Genomic DNA, 17,601 nt, shown 5'->3' on the forward strand with positions numbered 1-17,601 from the left:
GTAAAGGAAACTGACCAGCAGCGTAAAGGAAACTGACCAGCAACGTAAAGGAAACTGACCGACTGTTTTTTTTTTTCCTGTTCACCCCCGACTGAAATGCAACCAGTGAAAACCGGGGGTGACATTTGGCCAGCATTTGGGAGGCGTTTCCTGGACGTGGCCTTTCCTCTGTTTTCTTTCCACGCCTGCTTCGCCCGAGCGTGGAGGAGGAAAACCTTTGGCCCCAGGGCGTCAGGGAGCGGCGCCGGATGTGGTGAATCTCACGCCGGCAGAAGCACTGCACAGGAAGAGACGGGGTTAGTTGCCGTCAAACGGGTTTGGAGGCGAGGGCCTCCTTGTCTGCTTGAAAATCCGAGCACAGATCGGGCGATTTTTGTTGGTGCCCTGCACCGCCCCGGCATCAAGACACAGGGAATGAATCTCCACGTTCCTTTTTCCTTTTTCCTCCTCTTCATGCAGCTTAGCTCTCGCGGCTTAATTGCCTCCCTCCCTCCGAATTGTCTTTGATGGCGCGTCCCCCGCCTCCTTCCTGCACGAAGGAGATTTGCCATCACGCGGCCCTTGTAAATCAATTTTCTCTCTGCACTGACGAAAATGTAATTTGCTTGTACTCCCGCTCCGGGGCCCGCCCTGTCTCGTGTTGCGCCTTACCTCTTCCCACCTCGCCAGGGGGGTCGGAGAGGGCGGCCGGCAGAGCTGGTGGCTGATCCAGTGCCCGGCTTTCCGGATGGGAGGTGCTGAGCCACTTGTGCCAGACAGCAGGTACGGAGGGGAAGTGATAGGGTGCCAGGAATCGTGTCAAAACAGTGACAGCTGTTCTGGTCCCAGTCGCTTGCTGGAAGGATCTAACAGCCCTCTGCTTTGACCAGCTTGGCTTCCCAGTTGGAGTGAAGTCAGGGGGTTCCCGGAATCGGAGGGGGGGCGGTTCCCGGGTGCCAATCAGTTTCAGCACAGAAGAGCGATGATGCGTCTCGTCGCTCGCTCTTTGCAGTGTCCCGTCGAGGGGCCGAACTTCAGACACGCCAGAAAGCCGAGAGCAAGGAGAAATTCTTTCGGCGCCTCTCACGCAACCGATTCGCATCAGAGGGGAGAGGGCAGCCGGGTAGGAGATGTGGGTTAGCCCCAGGGCTGTCAGAGCTGTGCCCCGCTAGCCAGACCTGCTACGGTGAGGCAAACTGTAGACGTGACGTGGCCCGCTCGACGGTCGTTACGCCGCAATCGGCAGGAGCCAGGACGTTGGGGATCAGGAGCGAGCCCCCTCCTTGCTCCGTGCCTCAGTGTCCTTGTGTGTTCAGCGGGGGAGAGCCGTGCCGAGCTGCTCCGGAAAAGCGAAGAGACCGACGGGCCAAAGGGCCGTGCGAGAACAGAACGCGATTCCATCTTTCTCCTTGCGTCTGTCCCCCGCCAGCTCTCTTGCACTGAGACCGGTGCCAAGAGAGGGATTGTGTTTGGGTTTCCTTACGCCCAGCGGGGAGGGAATGGTGGAAAACTCCCCGGATATTGCAAGGCATTAGCCCCAGGGCGGAGCTGAATCGAAATAAGTCCGAATCTCTCTCTGAACCCGGCGGGAAACACTGCCAGGGAACTGGGACAAGAATTCTTTGCCCGAAGGGAAGAGGAGACCTCGTCGAACCGGCAGGCCTTTTCATTCTCCGTCCTCCGCCCAGGAGAGATTCAGATGCCGCCCGCGGCCAGCAGCCAGTGTTTCCAGTGGCGGTGCCCATCTGCACCTGCCTTGGCGCATGTGACAATATTTATTCCGCACGCAGGTGGGGAAAAAAACTCTCGCGGCCGCCCGGGCTCTCTGGCCGGAACGGGAGCCGGCAGGAGTGACTGAGGAAGGCACGAGGGCAAGCGTGCGGCGAAGGGGCAGGGCGGCTTTTAAGCCGTATCACACGGTGCGGCTAAGAGCCGTGTCTCGGCCAAAGACCAGTCCTTCCACTGTAGGCACATCAGCTGTGTCTGGCCCCCCGCCACGGAGCACTGGGGTCTAGGGACACCCTGCGACAGCTGCGATGGTCCACCCCATTCACTGACTTCCCCTTGGTGCAGGTGGGTCTGGTGAGGGTCCCCGAGCCAGGGTGGGTGGCACCGGACATGGGGACAGGAGCCAGGGAGCCAGCACCTCCTTTTCCCACCCAAGTGGGAGAGTCCCCAACTGGGGTAGCACCAGATGGTGGCAGCCAAGGGCGTGGAGCTGAAATACCTTTCCTGAAAGTCTGCTTGTAGATGGCCGCTTTGCACCGGAGCCAGCCCCCTTCCCAGCCGTGCTGGCCTGCTCCCGGCTAGGCCCCCGGCTCCTCCTCTTCCCTGCGAGAACCCAGAGAGCTCCTGCCCCAGAGTCCAGCCAGGTCTGTGGCTGGGCTCCCAGGAACCGGGCAGGGGCAAAGCCACCTCACACGGGCCTCTTGCAAGGAGCAGTGGCCCAGCCAGCAGGCCAGGGGCTGAAAGGGTGAGGGCAGAAATCTCTCCTCTTTGGGGAAACTGAGGCTGGTCGTGCAGCTACGGTTCCTCTCCAAAGCAGGGTGGCCTGGGGTGATTCTGGGCCTGAGTCGATGATGCGGTGAGGAGGGTGCAAGCCAGGAGCTGGCCTCCCAAGAGGGTGGGAGAGAGAAGGTCTCGTTGATGGAGTCTGCTTCTGAGATGTTTCTCCAAGGGCTCCACTTCCCTCCCATCTTGGCTAGAAGGAATCCTACCTCCCGGATGCTCTCCGGGCTGAGTGATCGGGAATTCCTGCCCCTCTCCTTCCCTGGCTGCTCACTCTCGCTCCACAACTGAAGAGAGATGAAAAAGACGGGGCCTCTTCAGCTTAGAAAAGAGGAGACGAAGGGGAGAGTAGGACAGAGGTCTAGAAAATCATGGCAGGCGTGGAAAAAGTGAATAAGTTACTGACTTGTTCCCATAACACAAGAACGAGGGGGTCACCCAATGAATTGCCCAGGCAGCAGGTTTGAAACAAACCAAAGGACGTTTTTCTTCATTCAGTGCACTGACAACCTGTGGAACTCCTCGCCAGAGGATGTTGTGAAGATTAGGACTTTAATTGGGTGACTTGATGACCTCCTAAGGTCTCTTCCAGCTCTGGGAATCTATGACTCCCGTTCCCTCGCCCAGCTGAGAAGAGCCACCGGTGTAAATCTCAACTATGATTGACCGAGAGCCTCTCCCCTCTGGGAGTAGGCCTCACACCCAGGCCCGTTAGCAGGTGCGTTCCTCGGGAGCATCTCCTGCAGACGCAGCTGGCCAGATGCTCAGGAGCTCGGAGGTGTTTTCAGCACCCGGTCAGACGGCCCGTTTTCCCACGCTGCTCTCCGAGGAGTGCGTGGGGGAGGAATGGGGAAGGCCGCAAACATTTGATTGGTCTGTGCGGGTCATCTGTCCTAGCATCCATCGATCACGTATTTCAGAGGGTAATATGTCTCTTGGTGAGATGACTCAAGGCGAGGGAGGGGTGGTCCTTTCTATCTGGGGTCTTTTCCTGCTCCCTTCCCCTCCTAGCGCCATCTAGGACTCCACGCGGGGCAGTTGGGTGATGGTCTCTAAGCGTCTTCCCTCAGCTGTGTCCTCCTCGCCGTGGGATCTGCACCCTCAAACCCGTTTGTTCATATTTGCCCCCCAGGTTCTGGGCCAGAGGCCCGTTGGTTGCCAGGCCTCTCCCGCCACTGACATCTCCCCAGTGTGGGCGGGAACACGGGTGGGGGGAGGAAATTCTTGTCCTGAGCATGGCTGAAGGCCCCCTTATTTGGGTGAGCAGGAAGCTGGTCTCGTTCTTTCTTCAGCCTCTCTCTTTCCTCTCTCTTGCAGCTCACCTTGCAAAGCACCAAGTCCCGTGTGGCCTTCTTCGAGGAGCTCTAGGAGATGTCCCAGCAAACCCACCACCCACCAGCCAGGACCACCTCCTGCAAGGCCGGGCTAGAAGGCACCTGCAGGTGGCGAGGCAGCCAGGAGCGGATCCCTCTGCCTGCTGGCGGGCTGCCGTCCGGGACCCGGTGCTGTTGTGCTGCAGACAACTTGGGCCGTGGACTTCAGCATGATGTTCTCTAGTTTCATGTCCCCTCCTCCCCTTGTTGGTTTTCCTCTCTTCTGCCGTTTTCAGCGCAGAGCTGCGTTCCCCCCGCCACCCGCCACCGCTCTTGTCGTCAGCAGCATTGATGTCTGGTCGGGCCTGTCCTGTGCTCTCCTGGGAGCCGGCAAACCGTGCTCTGGGGAAGGCCCGAATCACGTGGCACTTTCAGTAGTTCGAGGGACAGGGAAAGCTGGGTGCGACCTTCTCACAGTCCGGCCGCCTGATTTTGGAGGGGCGGAGAACCGGGAGCCCCCCCGGTGATGTGCAAACCCGTCTGATGCCGTGCTGCAACTCAGGGCGGTAGCCTCACCTAAGAGCACGATGAGGTCTTAAGCGGCTCGGACAGCCCCAAAAAGGAGAGATCAGGGCGAGTGGTCCAGAGCGGCTTCTCGAGGAGGAGAGATGGAAAAGATTGGGGTTCCTGGCGTCCCTTGATTTCCAGGGGAGTGAAGCACCTAAATCCACGCCGATCCTACTGCCTCTTTTATTTGTGGTCAACTCTGAGCTCGTGAAGCCCAAGGAAGTCGACCTGATTGGACCAGCTCCAAATTGCTGTCGGCCTCCTCGGCGCTGCGCTGGATGGACCCTTGGTCTGGCCGGTCTTGAGTTCTTCCTTAAACACTAGCCCCCGGTCCCCCGCCCGCTCGTAGCAACGCCGAGCTAACACTAAGGCTCTGTCTTTTACCCGCCCCGGTCGCTTGCCTTTTTTAACGTCTCTTGACACCCCGATGCCATCCCCAAGCTCTGTTTCAGGCCCCGTGGCAGCCTCACGTTGGAACTGGCCCTGAGAATCACCCCATAGCCCGACTTTTAGACGACCTCATCCCTGGGCCCTTCTATTTAAAAGGTCCCTGCTGATTCTTCTCCCACGTGGAAGTGTCCGGGGCCGAAACTCAAATGGCTCGAGACAGAGCCCCTTTTCCCCCTCCCGTTCCCATGGATTGGGACACCCTGAAAATCCCTTTTTTTGGTTTTGCCTTTGGTTTAATAAAAATGCTGTTCCTTTCTCGGGAGGAGGCGTTAAAAAGAAGCCAGGGCGTTTCGTTGGTGTGCGTTTGTAGCAAGCCGTTGGAAGGAATATCCCTGGGGCCAGTTTGGTTCAGCATCTTCACTCATGACCTGGATGAGGGGATGGATTGCACCCTCAGCAAGTTTGCAGATGACACTAAGCTAGGGGGAGAGGTAGATACGTTGGAGGGCACGGAGAGGGCTCAAAGCGACTTAGACAGATTAAGCGACGAGGAGTCCTGTGGCACCTTATAGACTAACTGAAGTGTAGGAGCAGATGTACATGCATCTGACGAAGTGGGTCTTTGCCCACGAAAGCTTATGCTCCTACACTTCAGTTAGTCTATAAGGTGCCACAGGACTCCTCGTCGCTTTTGCAGATTCAGACTAACACGGCTACCCCTCTGATACTTAGACAGATTAGAGGATTGGCCCAAAAGAAATCAGATGAAGTTCAACAAGGACAAGTGCAGAGTCCTGCCCCTGGGATGGAAGAATCCCAAGTATTGTTACAGGCTGGGGATCGACTGGCTAAGCAGCAATTCGGCAGAAAAGGACCTGGGGATACAGTGGCTGAGAAGCTGGAGATGAGTCAACACTGTGCCCTTGTAGCCAAGAAGGCTAACGGCATATTTGGCTGCATTAGGAGGAGCATTGCCAGCAGATCCAGAGAAGTGATTATTCCCCTTTATTCCCCTTTGGGGAGGGCACAGCTGGAGTATTGTGCCCAGTTCTGGACCCCTCGCTACAGAAGGGATGTGGACGCATTGGAGAGGGGCCAGCGGAAGGCGACCAAAATGATTCGGGGGCTGGCGCACATGACCTACGAGGAGAGGCCGAGGGAGTTGGGTCTGTTTAGTCTGCAGAAGAGAAGAGCGAGGGGGGATTTGAGAGCAGCCTGCAACTCCCTGAAGGGAGGTTCCCAAGAGGCTGTTCTCTGCGGTGACAGATGGCAGAACGAGGCGCAACGGTTTCAAGTTGCAGTGGGGGAGGTCTAGGTTGGAGTTTAGGACTCACTCTTTCCTTAGGAGGGTGGTGAAGCGCTGGGCTGGGTTCCCTAGGGAGGGGTGGAATCTCCATCCCTCGAGGTGTTTAAGTCTCGGCTTGACCAAGCCCTGGCTGGGCTGATTGAGTCGAGATCGGTCCAGCTTTGGGCAGGGGGTTGGACTCGATGCCTCCTGAGGTCTCAGCCTGCCCTGGGATTTTATGAAAGCTCAAATCTTCCTCCGCTTTGGCCCCCGCTGTTCTGGTTCTGAGCACGTCCCACAAGTTGCGTTCCCTCTGGCCCGGCCACCTCACTCGGAGCTTTGGAGCAGCCCGCACCGTGCTGTTCGCACGCAAATGATACTTCGGTGGCCGCGGGAAGCTGCTGTGGACCTGGGTTAATAGATATTTGACCCAGCTCCCGCAGCGACCGGCCCTGTTTAACTTCCATTATCCATCCTTTGCGGAGGGCAGGAGGTGCCGCATACAATCAGCAAGGAAGCAGCTCCCTTGCACGACCCCCCCAGCCGGGCCGGCGGTGAGGTGTTTGCCTTCGTCCGGTAATGAATTCAGCGGCAGAGCTGTGGATCTACGCCGTGTTTGCACAAGGCCGGCCGCCAAGCCTCTGGAGGTGAAATCCAACTCCCGTCGAGGGCTTTGCCCTAGAACGGCGGTTCTGTTTGTCAAGCGGAGGGGCGCTTTCCTTCCCTCGATCATTGACTCAGAAGCGGGTGGGTTTGCCTGCCCCTAGGCAAAGCTTGAGTTGCTTTTGTAAGCGCGGCTTGAAAGAACAAGAGTCCCCAGCTGCAGAACAAAGGGAAAATAAAGAGAGGCTGGCCTGATTTCCCTGCTATCAAACGCAGAGTATTTCTCACAGATGCCACTCACGCGGGAGCACACGTGGAAGACAAGAGCCTTAGATTTCAGGGAACCGAGCTGGTACGCAAAGCATTTGATACGGTCTTGCACAACCTTGTCCATAAACTAGGCAAATGCAACTTAGATGGGGCTACTATAAGGCAGCTGCATAACTGGCTGGATAACCGTTCCCAGAGAGTCGTTCTTAATGAGCGAGGGCATAACGAGCGAGGTTCCGCAGGGGTCTGTTTCGGGACCGGTTCTGTTCAGTCTCTTTAGCCATGATTTCGATACTGGCACAGAGAGGACACTTATTGGCTACGTCTGGACTGGCATGATTTCCCGCAAATGCTTTTAACGGAAAAGTTTTTCCGTTAAAAGCATTTGCGGAAAAGAGCATCTAGATTGGCATGGACGCTTTTCTGCAAAAGCACTATTTGCGGAAAAGCGTCCATGCCAATCTAGACGCGGTTTTGCGCAAGAAAGCCCCAATCGCCATTTTCGCCATCGGGGCTTTTTTGCACAAAACAGTTTTTAGCTGTCGACAAAAGCATTTGTGCAAGAGGGCTTTTTCCTGAGCGAGAGCAGCATAGTATTTGCGCAAGAACGCTGACAATCTTACATTAGATCATCAGTGTTCTTGCGCAAATTCAAGCGGCCAGTGTAGACAGCTGGCAAATTTTTCCACAACAGCGCCTGCTTTTGCGGAAAAACTTTCCAGTCTAGACACAGCCATTAAGTTTGCGGGTGATCCCAAGTTGCAAGTGTTTTGGAGGAGATTCAAACTGATCTGGACGAACTGCAAAAATAGTCGGAGGTCAACAGGATGAAGTTTAATAAGGGCAAATGCAAAATGCTCCACTTAGGAAGGAACAATCTGTTCCACACACAGAACGGGAAGCAACTTTCTAGGAAGGAGTCCGGCAGAAAGGGATCTAGGGGTCAGAGCGGACCACAAGCTAAATAGGAGGCAACAGTGTGACGCTGTTGCGAAAAAAGCCAACGTGATTCTGGGCTGCATTTACAGTTTTGTGGTGAGCAAGACACGAGAAGTCATTCTTCCGCTCTACTCTGCACTGATTAGGCCTCAATTGGAGTCTTGTGTCCAGTTCTGGGCACCACTTTTTTCTCGTTTCCCTCTCTTTTTTTCTTTTCTCTTTTTTCCTCTCTCTCTATTTTTTCTTTTTCTTTTCTTTATTTTTCTCCCGCAGGGAGTTGGGGGAAGACCCAAGACATTTTAACCGCTTGTAACGGGAACCACTGGTCTAGAACCATCTTAATCTCCCACCTCGATAGAGCACCTGCTTCTCACATCCTTAAAAGCGGCCTTAGCATTTTGAGCGACGGTTGGAGAAGGGGCTGGAGCTCTGGGATGAGAGATGTGGGGAAAGTCGACCTCCGGGAGCCAGAAGCAGAGAACAGATTGATGGCAGGCTCGGGCGGCAGCAGCTTGCGGTGTCGGCCGACGGCATAGATTGATCGCGGCGCTCGTCCTCGCCGGAGAGACGGCTTCCCCTCGGAGGCTGTTAACCTAGAAAAGCAGCTGTGAGCGGCCCATTGTTAGTCTGGCGAAGGTGGAGGGGGAACGTCTGTGTGATCCTAACGGGCTGGCGTCCCGTTGGGCGGGGGCGGGCTTTTGCCCCACGATCAAGTGCCAGGCTGGGTGCATGGTCTCAGCTTTGCTACGATTTCAGACACCTCTCCACTTCCTAGCTTTTCCAGTGATGGCTTTCCCGACCGCGGGTTCATGACGTGGAGAGGATGCCAACCATCCCAAAGGAGTCTAGCCTGTGATCTTGGGATGCCCCCAGACGTGCTGGGAGCCCGACTTTTCTGCCACCCTGTGACTATTTGCCAAGTTCTGAAACATCCTCCGGCCCACGCACCGAGCCGTAAAAGGATTCAGAGATTTGTTCTGGGAGGACTCCGCCTCAGAACCTGGCCACCTCCCTTGGAGGACAAGCCCCAAATGATACGAAATTCGCTTCCTCCCTCAATCATAGAATCCTAGAGCTGGAAGAGACCTCAGAAGGTCATCAAGTCCAGCCCCCTGCCCTAGGCAGGACCAATCCCAACTCAATCAACCCAACCAGGGCTTTGTCAAGCCGAGACTTAAACACCTCTAGGGACGGAGATTCCACCCCCTCCCTAGGGAACCCATCCCAGCTCTTCCCCACCTGCCTAGAGAAATAGTTTTTCCTAATCTCCAACCTGGACCTCTCCCACCACAACTTGAGCCCATTGCTCCTTCTTCTGCTATCTGCCTTCACTGAGAACAGCCTCTCTCCATCCTCTTTGGAACCCCCCTTCAGGGAGTTGAAGGCTGCTCTCAAATCCCCCCTCACTCTTCGCTTCTGCAGACTAAAGAGACCCAACTCCCCCAGCCTCTCCTCATAGGTCATGTGCTCCAGCCCCCGAATCATTTTGGTCGCCCTCCTCTCCGATGCGTCCACATCCTTTCTATAGCGGGGTCCCCAGAACTGGACGCAATACTCCAGATGTGGCCTCACCAGAGCCGAATAAAGGGGATAATCACATCTCTAAATCTACGGCAATGCTTCTCCTAATGCACCCCAAAATGCCATTAACCTTATTGGCTACAAGGGCACCCTGTTGACTTATCTCCAGCTTCTCATCCACTGTCATCCCCACGGCCTTTTCTGCTGAACTGCTGCTTAGCCCGTGGAAAAAGGCATGCATACGTTCTTGACATGTACCCCCGTTTGAAATGATGCAAATGGGGTTATATTATAAGAAATGAATGTCGTAATGCCAAAAGGTGGATGTGAGAGGTAGCAAACAGAACAAAGCGGATGACTAAGTAAAATGAAACGAAGCATGCGCACGTGAGTTTGAGTCACTAAAGAAACCGGCGGCAAACATAATTCTTAGATAGTGTTTAGGTTGATTTCTTCACAGGCCAGGTATCTTTCCAGCTGGGGGTCAAATAGTTCTTCCTTCCTCCTCACTAGTCCTTTGGTTTCTGGATGTTTTCAAGTATCTCTTGGGGTGGGGAAGTGGAGGAGAAGGAAATCGAAGGCCTTGATTTGTTTTCTTGCCCGACCGTCTATATCATCGGTTCCCAAACTGAGGGGCACAAAGAAATTCCAGGGGGGGGTACAAGGTGACTCAGCCCTTCCCCCTCCCCCGGTCAATCCCCACTCCAAGAAAGAGCCCAATCCGTCTGGTAAAAAAAATTCAGGGGAGGATGGAACGTCTCCGGCAGACTTCAAAATGGCCGCCTTAAAAAAGCAATGCCTGCTCTGCAAAGGGCAATTTTTTTTTTTTTTGCTTAAGTTTTGCTGCTATTTTTTTGGGAGGGGCGTGAGGGTTTCTCAAAAATAAAAAATGGGCATGATGCCTAAAAGTTTGGGAACCATTGGTCTATATGATTTCCAACAGGTCGGGATCCGTTCTTGATCCCACTCCCCCCACCATCCCATGAAAGTGTTCAGCGGTCCAAGATGGAGGTTAGTATCAGGTTACCTGATCATCTGACCGCAGGACTGTCGCATCCATGAGTCGGTGGTGGTATGGAGGGTCTGCAGGAAGGCCAGGTGAAGGTTTCAAAGCCGCCTGGAACCTGCCTGGGTCATTGGTAGACGATCAGGACTTAGGAAGAGCCAGCCGGAAGTCGGATCAGCTGTCAGTCACAACCGTTTTACACCAGCTGCTCCGGGGCTCTGGCTGGTCTCGGTGTCTGATGCCACAGCTGAAAAACCCTGCACACCTCCCTCTTCCTCTCAATATCCCCTCTTCCCCACTGATTGTGGGATACAAGTGAATAGCAGCTCATTGCTTGTGGTTTTCTTCTCAGCCGAGCGCTCCTGCCTTGTGCAACCAGGCTCCAATTAGCATAATTGTTCCGTCAATTAACTGCTTCACCCAGGAGACCCGGGTGTGATGGCTGGGTGTGTTAACCCCGCAGCGTACGGTATTGCCTCTCTGGCTGATTGGTGCTAACTCTTCTTGCCTGGTTTGCTGATGTGGGTATTTCCCTTAGCCCCCTCTAACGGACCGATTGACACTACAACAGCCCGTTGCTTGTTAATTACGTTCACTTCCGCAGTACCACAAAGCTCAGATTTAAAAATACGAGACACTCCCCTCTGCTACAGAGCCAAACGTTAATGCTACGATGGTCACAAGCAACGGAGCCCATCCTGCCATTCCAGTGCAAAGACCAGGAGACAGAAACCTTGCTGTGCAGGGCACAATCACCTTAACTCTGCCCTTGGAGAGCTGTTTATTGCTTTTAGACAGTCTCGGACAAAGATAGCACTGAGGACAGCTTTGGATGGTTTTCCCTGCCCCTCCTCGGGCACAGTCCAGGCACATGGTGGAGCTCAGACTGTCCAGGAAGTACCACCCAATAACATTCCCACTCATTTCTTCCCTCCATGTGCAGAATGAATTTTGCTGTGCGCCCCATACTGAGGCGATGTGCACCACCAGGAGACACAAAACCCCTCACAGCTAGAAAACATATTTTGTAAAATGTGACCAGAGGGCTCTTTCCTCCAGCCAGGGCAGGCTAGGTCTGTTAGAAGCCACCACCCCACAAATTCAACGTACGTGCAAGAGAGAAATACACAGGCTCTCGTAACAGGAATGGTTCTTGGGCCCGAGGTGCCTCTCACACCACGTTGGCGCGCTGAAGCTCCGCCACCCGCCCGTTTCCCCAGGCACCGGGTCGGAATTTCTTCACACAAGGCACCGACAACCTGTGGAACTCCTTGCCACAGGATGGTGTGAAGACCAGGGTGAGAAAAGAGCTAGATAAATACATGGAGGTTTAGTCCATTGATGGAATGACATCCCTGGCACCCCGTCTCCAGCAAGATGAGATATCACCAACCAGTAGAATAGAGGGGGTTTATTGCTTCTCCAGGATACAGCACAGCACAGACGCGATGTGGACATAAGGAGTCAGGGGCTGGCAGCCCTAGACCCCATGGGGCAGGGGTAAATAGCCCCCCCGAACCGCCTCCGCCTCCCTTCCTTTGTCTCTCCCCTGGGAAGAGCCCTGTTATCGTCTCAGGCTGGAATTAGGTGTCTGGGCCAATCCAGATGTGGGGGAGTCAGTAGGAGTCACACAGCACAGTGGGGGGGGACCCTGGGGTACAGAGCAGACAGCCCCCCCCACTGCATCACAGGCACCTGGCATCGGCCACTGTCGGAAGTCAGGATACGGAGCTAGACGGGCCTCTGATATGAATCGACCTTGAGATGGGGGCCGGTTTCTCTGTTAGCCCCAAAGGCTCCGCGCAGAGCTCCTGCCCGGGACCTGAGCCTGGGTTGGGCAGACGGTGGCAGAGGGGCCGCGAGGCTGAAATCCTCCCCGTTAAACCGGAGCGTAGCAGCGGTGAGGTGGGGCCTGGCTCGGAGCCCGTCGTCTTGGGTTAGGAGCTGCTCAGCCAGCTGCTCCTGCCAGCGAGCGACCGGAACGCGCCTCTCCTGGGAGGCGCCCGGCCAAGCAGTCCATTAGCCTGTGATTTAGGAGGCAATATATCCACCAAGCGCTGGTCCCGGCCGAGTGCCCAGAGCACCATGAGCAGGGCTGGCTGGGCAGAGCCTCGATTTATCCCTGGGCATTTTCTAGCCGCTTGGCTGCCTTCGTTAATGTCTTCATTACAGGTGGGGGCGCGCGGGCCCCGCTTTCCACAGGGGAAACTGAGGCCCGGGGCAGCGGAGGGGGGGAACCGTGAGAGGAGGGCCGCTGGCCGAGGCTGAAACGCCGCTGGGGAGGGGGGTTGGCTGTGGGAACCGAGCCCCTCCAGGAGGACTTGCTGGAGACGGTTCCTGCCTCCCACGTCTGTATGCTGACCGCTTGTCACGTTATTGGGGAGCAGCCGAGTCACTGCGGGGGGGTGGGTCCCAAAGTCCGTACAAAGGGGGCCATGTGAGGTGTCAAACAAAAGCTGATGTCCTACTGGTTCTGCGTCTGCTACTCGTGCACCTGTGTGATGTCCGTGTGTGGAGTTACGGATACGGGCTCGGTGCCGGTGCGGGGAATATCCTCAGCCTGAGACAGAGCAGTGGGCCTGCTGTACAGAGCAATTGTTCTATCAATGACTGTGCTAATTAGCACGGCTCCAGGGACAAGGCTGTCAGAGAGGCCAACCCACACCCGAGGAATGCATCTGAGCCCGGCAAACCAGCCAGAATCATGATTGCTGAGATGGGACGCAGGGCAGCTTGGAAGGGACCAGGGCTGGATCTAAAATGCCATGTGGCAAACTCCATGTGGGCTTCGGTTCTGATCCGGATCCCAGATGCAGCCTTGCGAGGGACAGCGAGCCGGGAAGGGCGGCCGACCCGTCCTAACATAAGATGTGCACCAGAGACTTTTAAACCAGCAGCTGTACCATCTCCGCTAGAGCCTGCATTGAGAACCGGGAGATTCGATGCATGTAATGTAGGATCCTTTAACAACCTCACTCTCAGGCTTTTCTTTCTTTTAGTAATAAATGTTTCGATTTAGGTGCTAAAGGACTGGCCCAGCGTGGTCTTGTGGGGAAGATCCAGAGGGTAAATTGACCAGGGATTTGTGGCTGGTTTCTTGGGACTGGAAAGACCCGTTCGGGGTGGGTGAGGTTGGGTTCTATAACCCCTCGCCTGTGTGTTAGGCCTGGGGCTGATTGGGGTACAGGCAGAGTTGGGGTGTCCTGCTGGCCGGATTGGTGGCTGAAGCGCTCGGTGTGACTGGCGTGTGGCCTGTTTGAAAGGTCTCCAGTATGGGACTAGAAGGAGCGCCGTGGAAGAAGATCTGCCTCCATTCCTGTCGCTCTGTGGCTGGAGAAACGCAGGCTCTGGGGGATCGGCCGCCTTCAAACACCCGGGGATGCCCTTGGCATGAAACCAGCCGAGAAAAGGCCTCTCCGGAGCCCTCACCCTGACCACCTGATTCCTCGTGTCCCTGATACTCATGCCGCTGGCAGGACTCAGTCGGAACCGAGTCAAACCCAGCCGGCTTCTGCCCGGGGGGGCCCTATGAGCGAGGTGGGTGCTTCCAGCCACCGGTACCCCCTCGCCTTAACCCCGAGGCAGGCCCAAGAATCCCCTCGCTCCTGCCCATCGGGCAGGCTGATACCAGCCTTGCTCTGCTTCCTAGGGGAGTTGTGTGCGACCCATCAGGTACTTGGGTAACAGGGGCAGATAAGCACCATAGAGAGCACACGTCAGAACGGCCAGGCTGGGTCAGACCAAAGGCCCAGTGTCCTATCTGCCCAAAGTGCCCCAGAAGGAGGAAACAAAACAGGGAATAATCCAGTGATTCCTCCCGTCACCCCACTCCAGACAAACCAGACCCCCATTCCTACCCATCCTGGCGAATAGTCACTTATGGACCTAACCTCCGTGCCTCTATCTAGCTCTTTTTTGAACTCGGTTCAAGTCCTGGTCTTCACAACATCCTGTGGCGAGGAGTTCCGCTGGTTGACTGGGCGGCGGTTCAAGTCCTGGTCTTCACAACATCCTGTGGCGAGGAGTTCCGCTGGTTGACTGGGCGGCGGTTCAAGTCCTGGTCTTCACAACATCCTGTGGCGAGGAGTTCCACTGGTTGACTGGGCGGCGGTTCAAGTCCCGGTCTTCACAACATCCTGTGGCGAGGAGTTCCGCTGGTTGCCTGGGCGCTGTGTGGAAAAGCGAAAGCTCAACACCTAACAGCCCATCTTGTGAGTCTTTAAAGTGCTGCGTGACGGCTTGTTTTGTTTTACCGAGATCAGACTACCACGGCGACACCTCTGTTCCTTTTCACCCCGCTGCGTGGGTTCTTCTAAGGGGCTGTCCCACCAGCGGGCGCCTGGGTTCTGCCTGACTCAGGTCCCAGTGGCGGTGGGTAGGAGACTTGGCCAGACCCGCAGCCGGTGGCCAGCCGGGCCTGGCAGGCCTGTGTCTCTGGGGAAGGTGCTTGGCTGGGCATCCGGGGTCAGACCTCATGCGGCCTCCGTGTGCCGCAGAATTCACCCGGCGTGTGACGCGCCCGGCCCTGGTCCTGCGGGGCAGACACCTGCGGGCCCACCGAGGCTGAGGGTGCTGGGGAGGGGTCTGCTGAGGAGGGGAGCAGGTCCCACTGCTTGGGGATCTGGAGGGGGGGGGCTGATTTTGGGGGTTTCCAGGTGCCCAGATCCAGGGCTTGCTGGGAACCTTTCACAGCCCAAGGCCTGGCTTTGGGCGGGAAGATCTGGCCATGGCGTGTGGGCCGATCTCGGTAAATATCCCTTCCTGCTTAGCCCCGGCATCTCTCGCTGTGGGTGCCCTTTGCCGGAGCCTCTGGCGTGAATCTGTCCGCCCTGGGCCCCTCGCCACGGAGCCGGGATTCCCCGCGAGGGGGGATAGAGTGAAAGGCAGGACAAGGCCTGAACTGGGGGGTCCCCAGCTGTGCGGTGGGCGAGAGGGCATGGAAGTTCTCCTGGTGTCTGGTGAATAAGAACATAAGAACGGCCGTACTGGGTCAGACCAAAGGTCCATCTAGCCCAGTATCCTGTCTGCCGACAGTGGCCAGCACCAGGTGCCCCGGAGAGGGTGGACCAAAGACAACGATCAAGCGATTTGTCTCCTGCCATCCTTCTCTAGCCTCTGAAAAACAGAGGCCAGGGACACCATTTCTATCCCCTGGCTAATCGCCTTTTATGGACCTGACCTCCATGAAATTATCCAGCTTCTCTTTAAACTCTGTTCTAGTCCTAGCCTTCACAGCCTCCTCCAGCGAGGAGTTCCACAGGTTGACTGTGTGCTGTGTGAAGAACTTTCCTTTATTACTTTTATTACCATTAGTTTCATTTGGTGTCCTCTAGTTCTCCTGCTATGGGAACGAATAAGTAACTTTTCTTTATCCTCTGGCAAGGAGTTCCACAGGTTGACAACACGCTGTGTGAAGAAGAACTTTCTTTTATTAATTTTAAACCTGCTCCCCATTCATTTCATTTGGTGTCCTCTAGTTCTTCTATTATGGGAACTAATAAAGAACTTTTCTTTATCCGCCCTCTCCACACCACTCACGATTTTATAGACCTCGATCCTATCCCCCCTCAGTCTCCTCTTTTCTAAACTGAAAAGTCGCAGTCGCTTTAACCTCTCCTCATAGGGGACCCGTTCCAAACCCCGAATCATTTTAGTTGCCCTTTTCTGAACCTCTCCAAGGCCAAAATATCTTTTTGGAGGTGAGGAGACCACATCTGTCCACAGTATTCCAGATGTGGGCGTCCCATAGTTTTACACAGGGGCAGTAAGATATTCTGGGTCTTATTTTCTATCCCTTTCCTAATAATTCCTAGCGTCCTATTTGCCTTTTTGACCGCCGCTGCACACTGTGTGGAAGTTTTCAGAGAACTGTCCAAGATCTCTTTCCTGATTTGTCGTAGCCAAATTTGCCCCCATCGTACTGAATGCGAATTCTCCTTCCAGCCTCCCCCGGCGGCCAGGGGGCCTCCTTGCTTTTGGGTGCCCAGCCCTGAGCCGGCTGTCTTGGCTGCCCTGTGCCCCTGCATCCAGCCAGAGGGGCCTGGCAGGTCCAGAGGGGTCCTGCCTTGGGCAGGGGGTGGACTTGATGCCTCCTGAGGTCTCCTCCAGCTCTGGGATTCTGAGCTAGGGCACAGCCAGGGGCGCATCAGGAGAGCAGCTGGGGGGGAGGGCTGTGGCCGGGGCTGGTGGCGGAGCGCCAGGCCGCAGGAGAAAAGCGTCGCCCGGCCTCGCCTATTTGGCCCGATCAGCCCCGGCCTGGTGGTAAAAACCAGCCAAGCGCGGCGCCATCTGCTAACCCAGCCGCTCGGCCTCGCCCTTCATGGGCACCGGACTCCCGGCTCTCCATGCTGGGCGCCGCAGCTGGGGGGCTGGGATTGGGGGCACCAGACGCCGGGGCCGCGAGCAGGGGGGTCAGGCAGGGTGCGGCGGGCTGGACCCGCAAACGGAGCCCTCTCCATCACCTCCCCCCCTCCCGCCCCACGGCCCCCGGGGTCTGCGGCTGGCGCCCTGATCCTGCACCGGCTCCCCGCCCCCACTGGATCGGGCACCGGCAGCAGCGTCGGGGGGCACGAGAGCCGCGTGGGGTCCCCGCTCCCCCCCCCGGGGGCTCCGTTTCCCAGCACGGTGCCAGGCAGGAGTGAAATTGACGCGCTGGTCAATTTCCCCCTGGGTGTGGCAGGCAGGGGGCCCTCGGGCGGATACAGCGGGAAGCGAGACGGGGGGGGTCCCGTCTGCCTGGTTCGCGGCCCGGGGGGGGGGCTCCGATCCCCTTGCGGCCCCGATCCCCTGCGCCGGGCCCTGCGGCGCGCCGAGCTGCGGGAACGCCCCGTGCGGAGCAGGTGAAACTGACCAGCGCGTCAATTTCACTCGTGCGCGGCGCCGTGCAGGGAAACAGCCCCGGGGGGGGGGGGGGCGGCTGGGACCCCACGCGGCTCTCGGGCCCCCCTGCGCTGCTGCCGGGGCCCGATCCCGTGGGGAGCCGATTGAAGCGGGAGAGCGGATTGAATTGCTGCAGCGGCGGCGGGGGGGGTGACCTAGTTTCGTAGCCCAGCGAGGGGGGAGCCAGACGCCGGGGCCGCGGTCTCCGCACACGGGCAGCCTCGCGGATCTTTGCAGGGAGGGGCCCCACTAGCCGGTCCCAACCCGAACCCCTTCAAAGCGAACCTACACAGAGAGCGGCTCTTCTCCCTGGGACCTGGCTGGCTCCGTCCCCGTCCCCT

General features: G+C 56.8%; 1 protein-coding gene across 7 annotated transcripts in view; it reads left to right on the top strand.

Annotated features, from left to right (window-relative positions):
• NF2 (NF2, moesin-ezrin-radixin like (MERLIN) tumor suppressor) overlaps window positions 1-9,757 on the top strand; it is a 49,367-nt gene extending 39,610 nt beyond the window's left edge. For all 7 annotated transcript variants that reach the window (XM_075916994.1, XM_075916998.1, XM_075916995.1 and 4 more), the window contains one exon: window positions 3,805-9,757. In XM_075916994.1, the coding sequence (XP_075773109.1) occupies window positions 3,805-3,855 (51 nt within the window). In that variant the 3' untranslated portion in view covers window positions 3,856-9,757. The remainder of the gene's footprint in view (window positions 1-3,804) is intronic.
• The last annotated feature ends 7,844 nt before the right edge of the window (window positions 9,758-17,601 follow it).

This window comes from Pelodiscus sinensis, unplaced genomic scaffold, assembly GCF_049634645.1.
Source record: "Pelodiscus sinensis isolate JC-2024 unplaced genomic scaffold, ASM4963464v1 ctg67, whole genome shotgun sequence".
In the NCBI taxonomy this organism is placed as follows: domain Eukaryota; kingdom Metazoa; phylum Chordata; order Testudines; family Trionychidae; genus Pelodiscus; species Pelodiscus sinensis.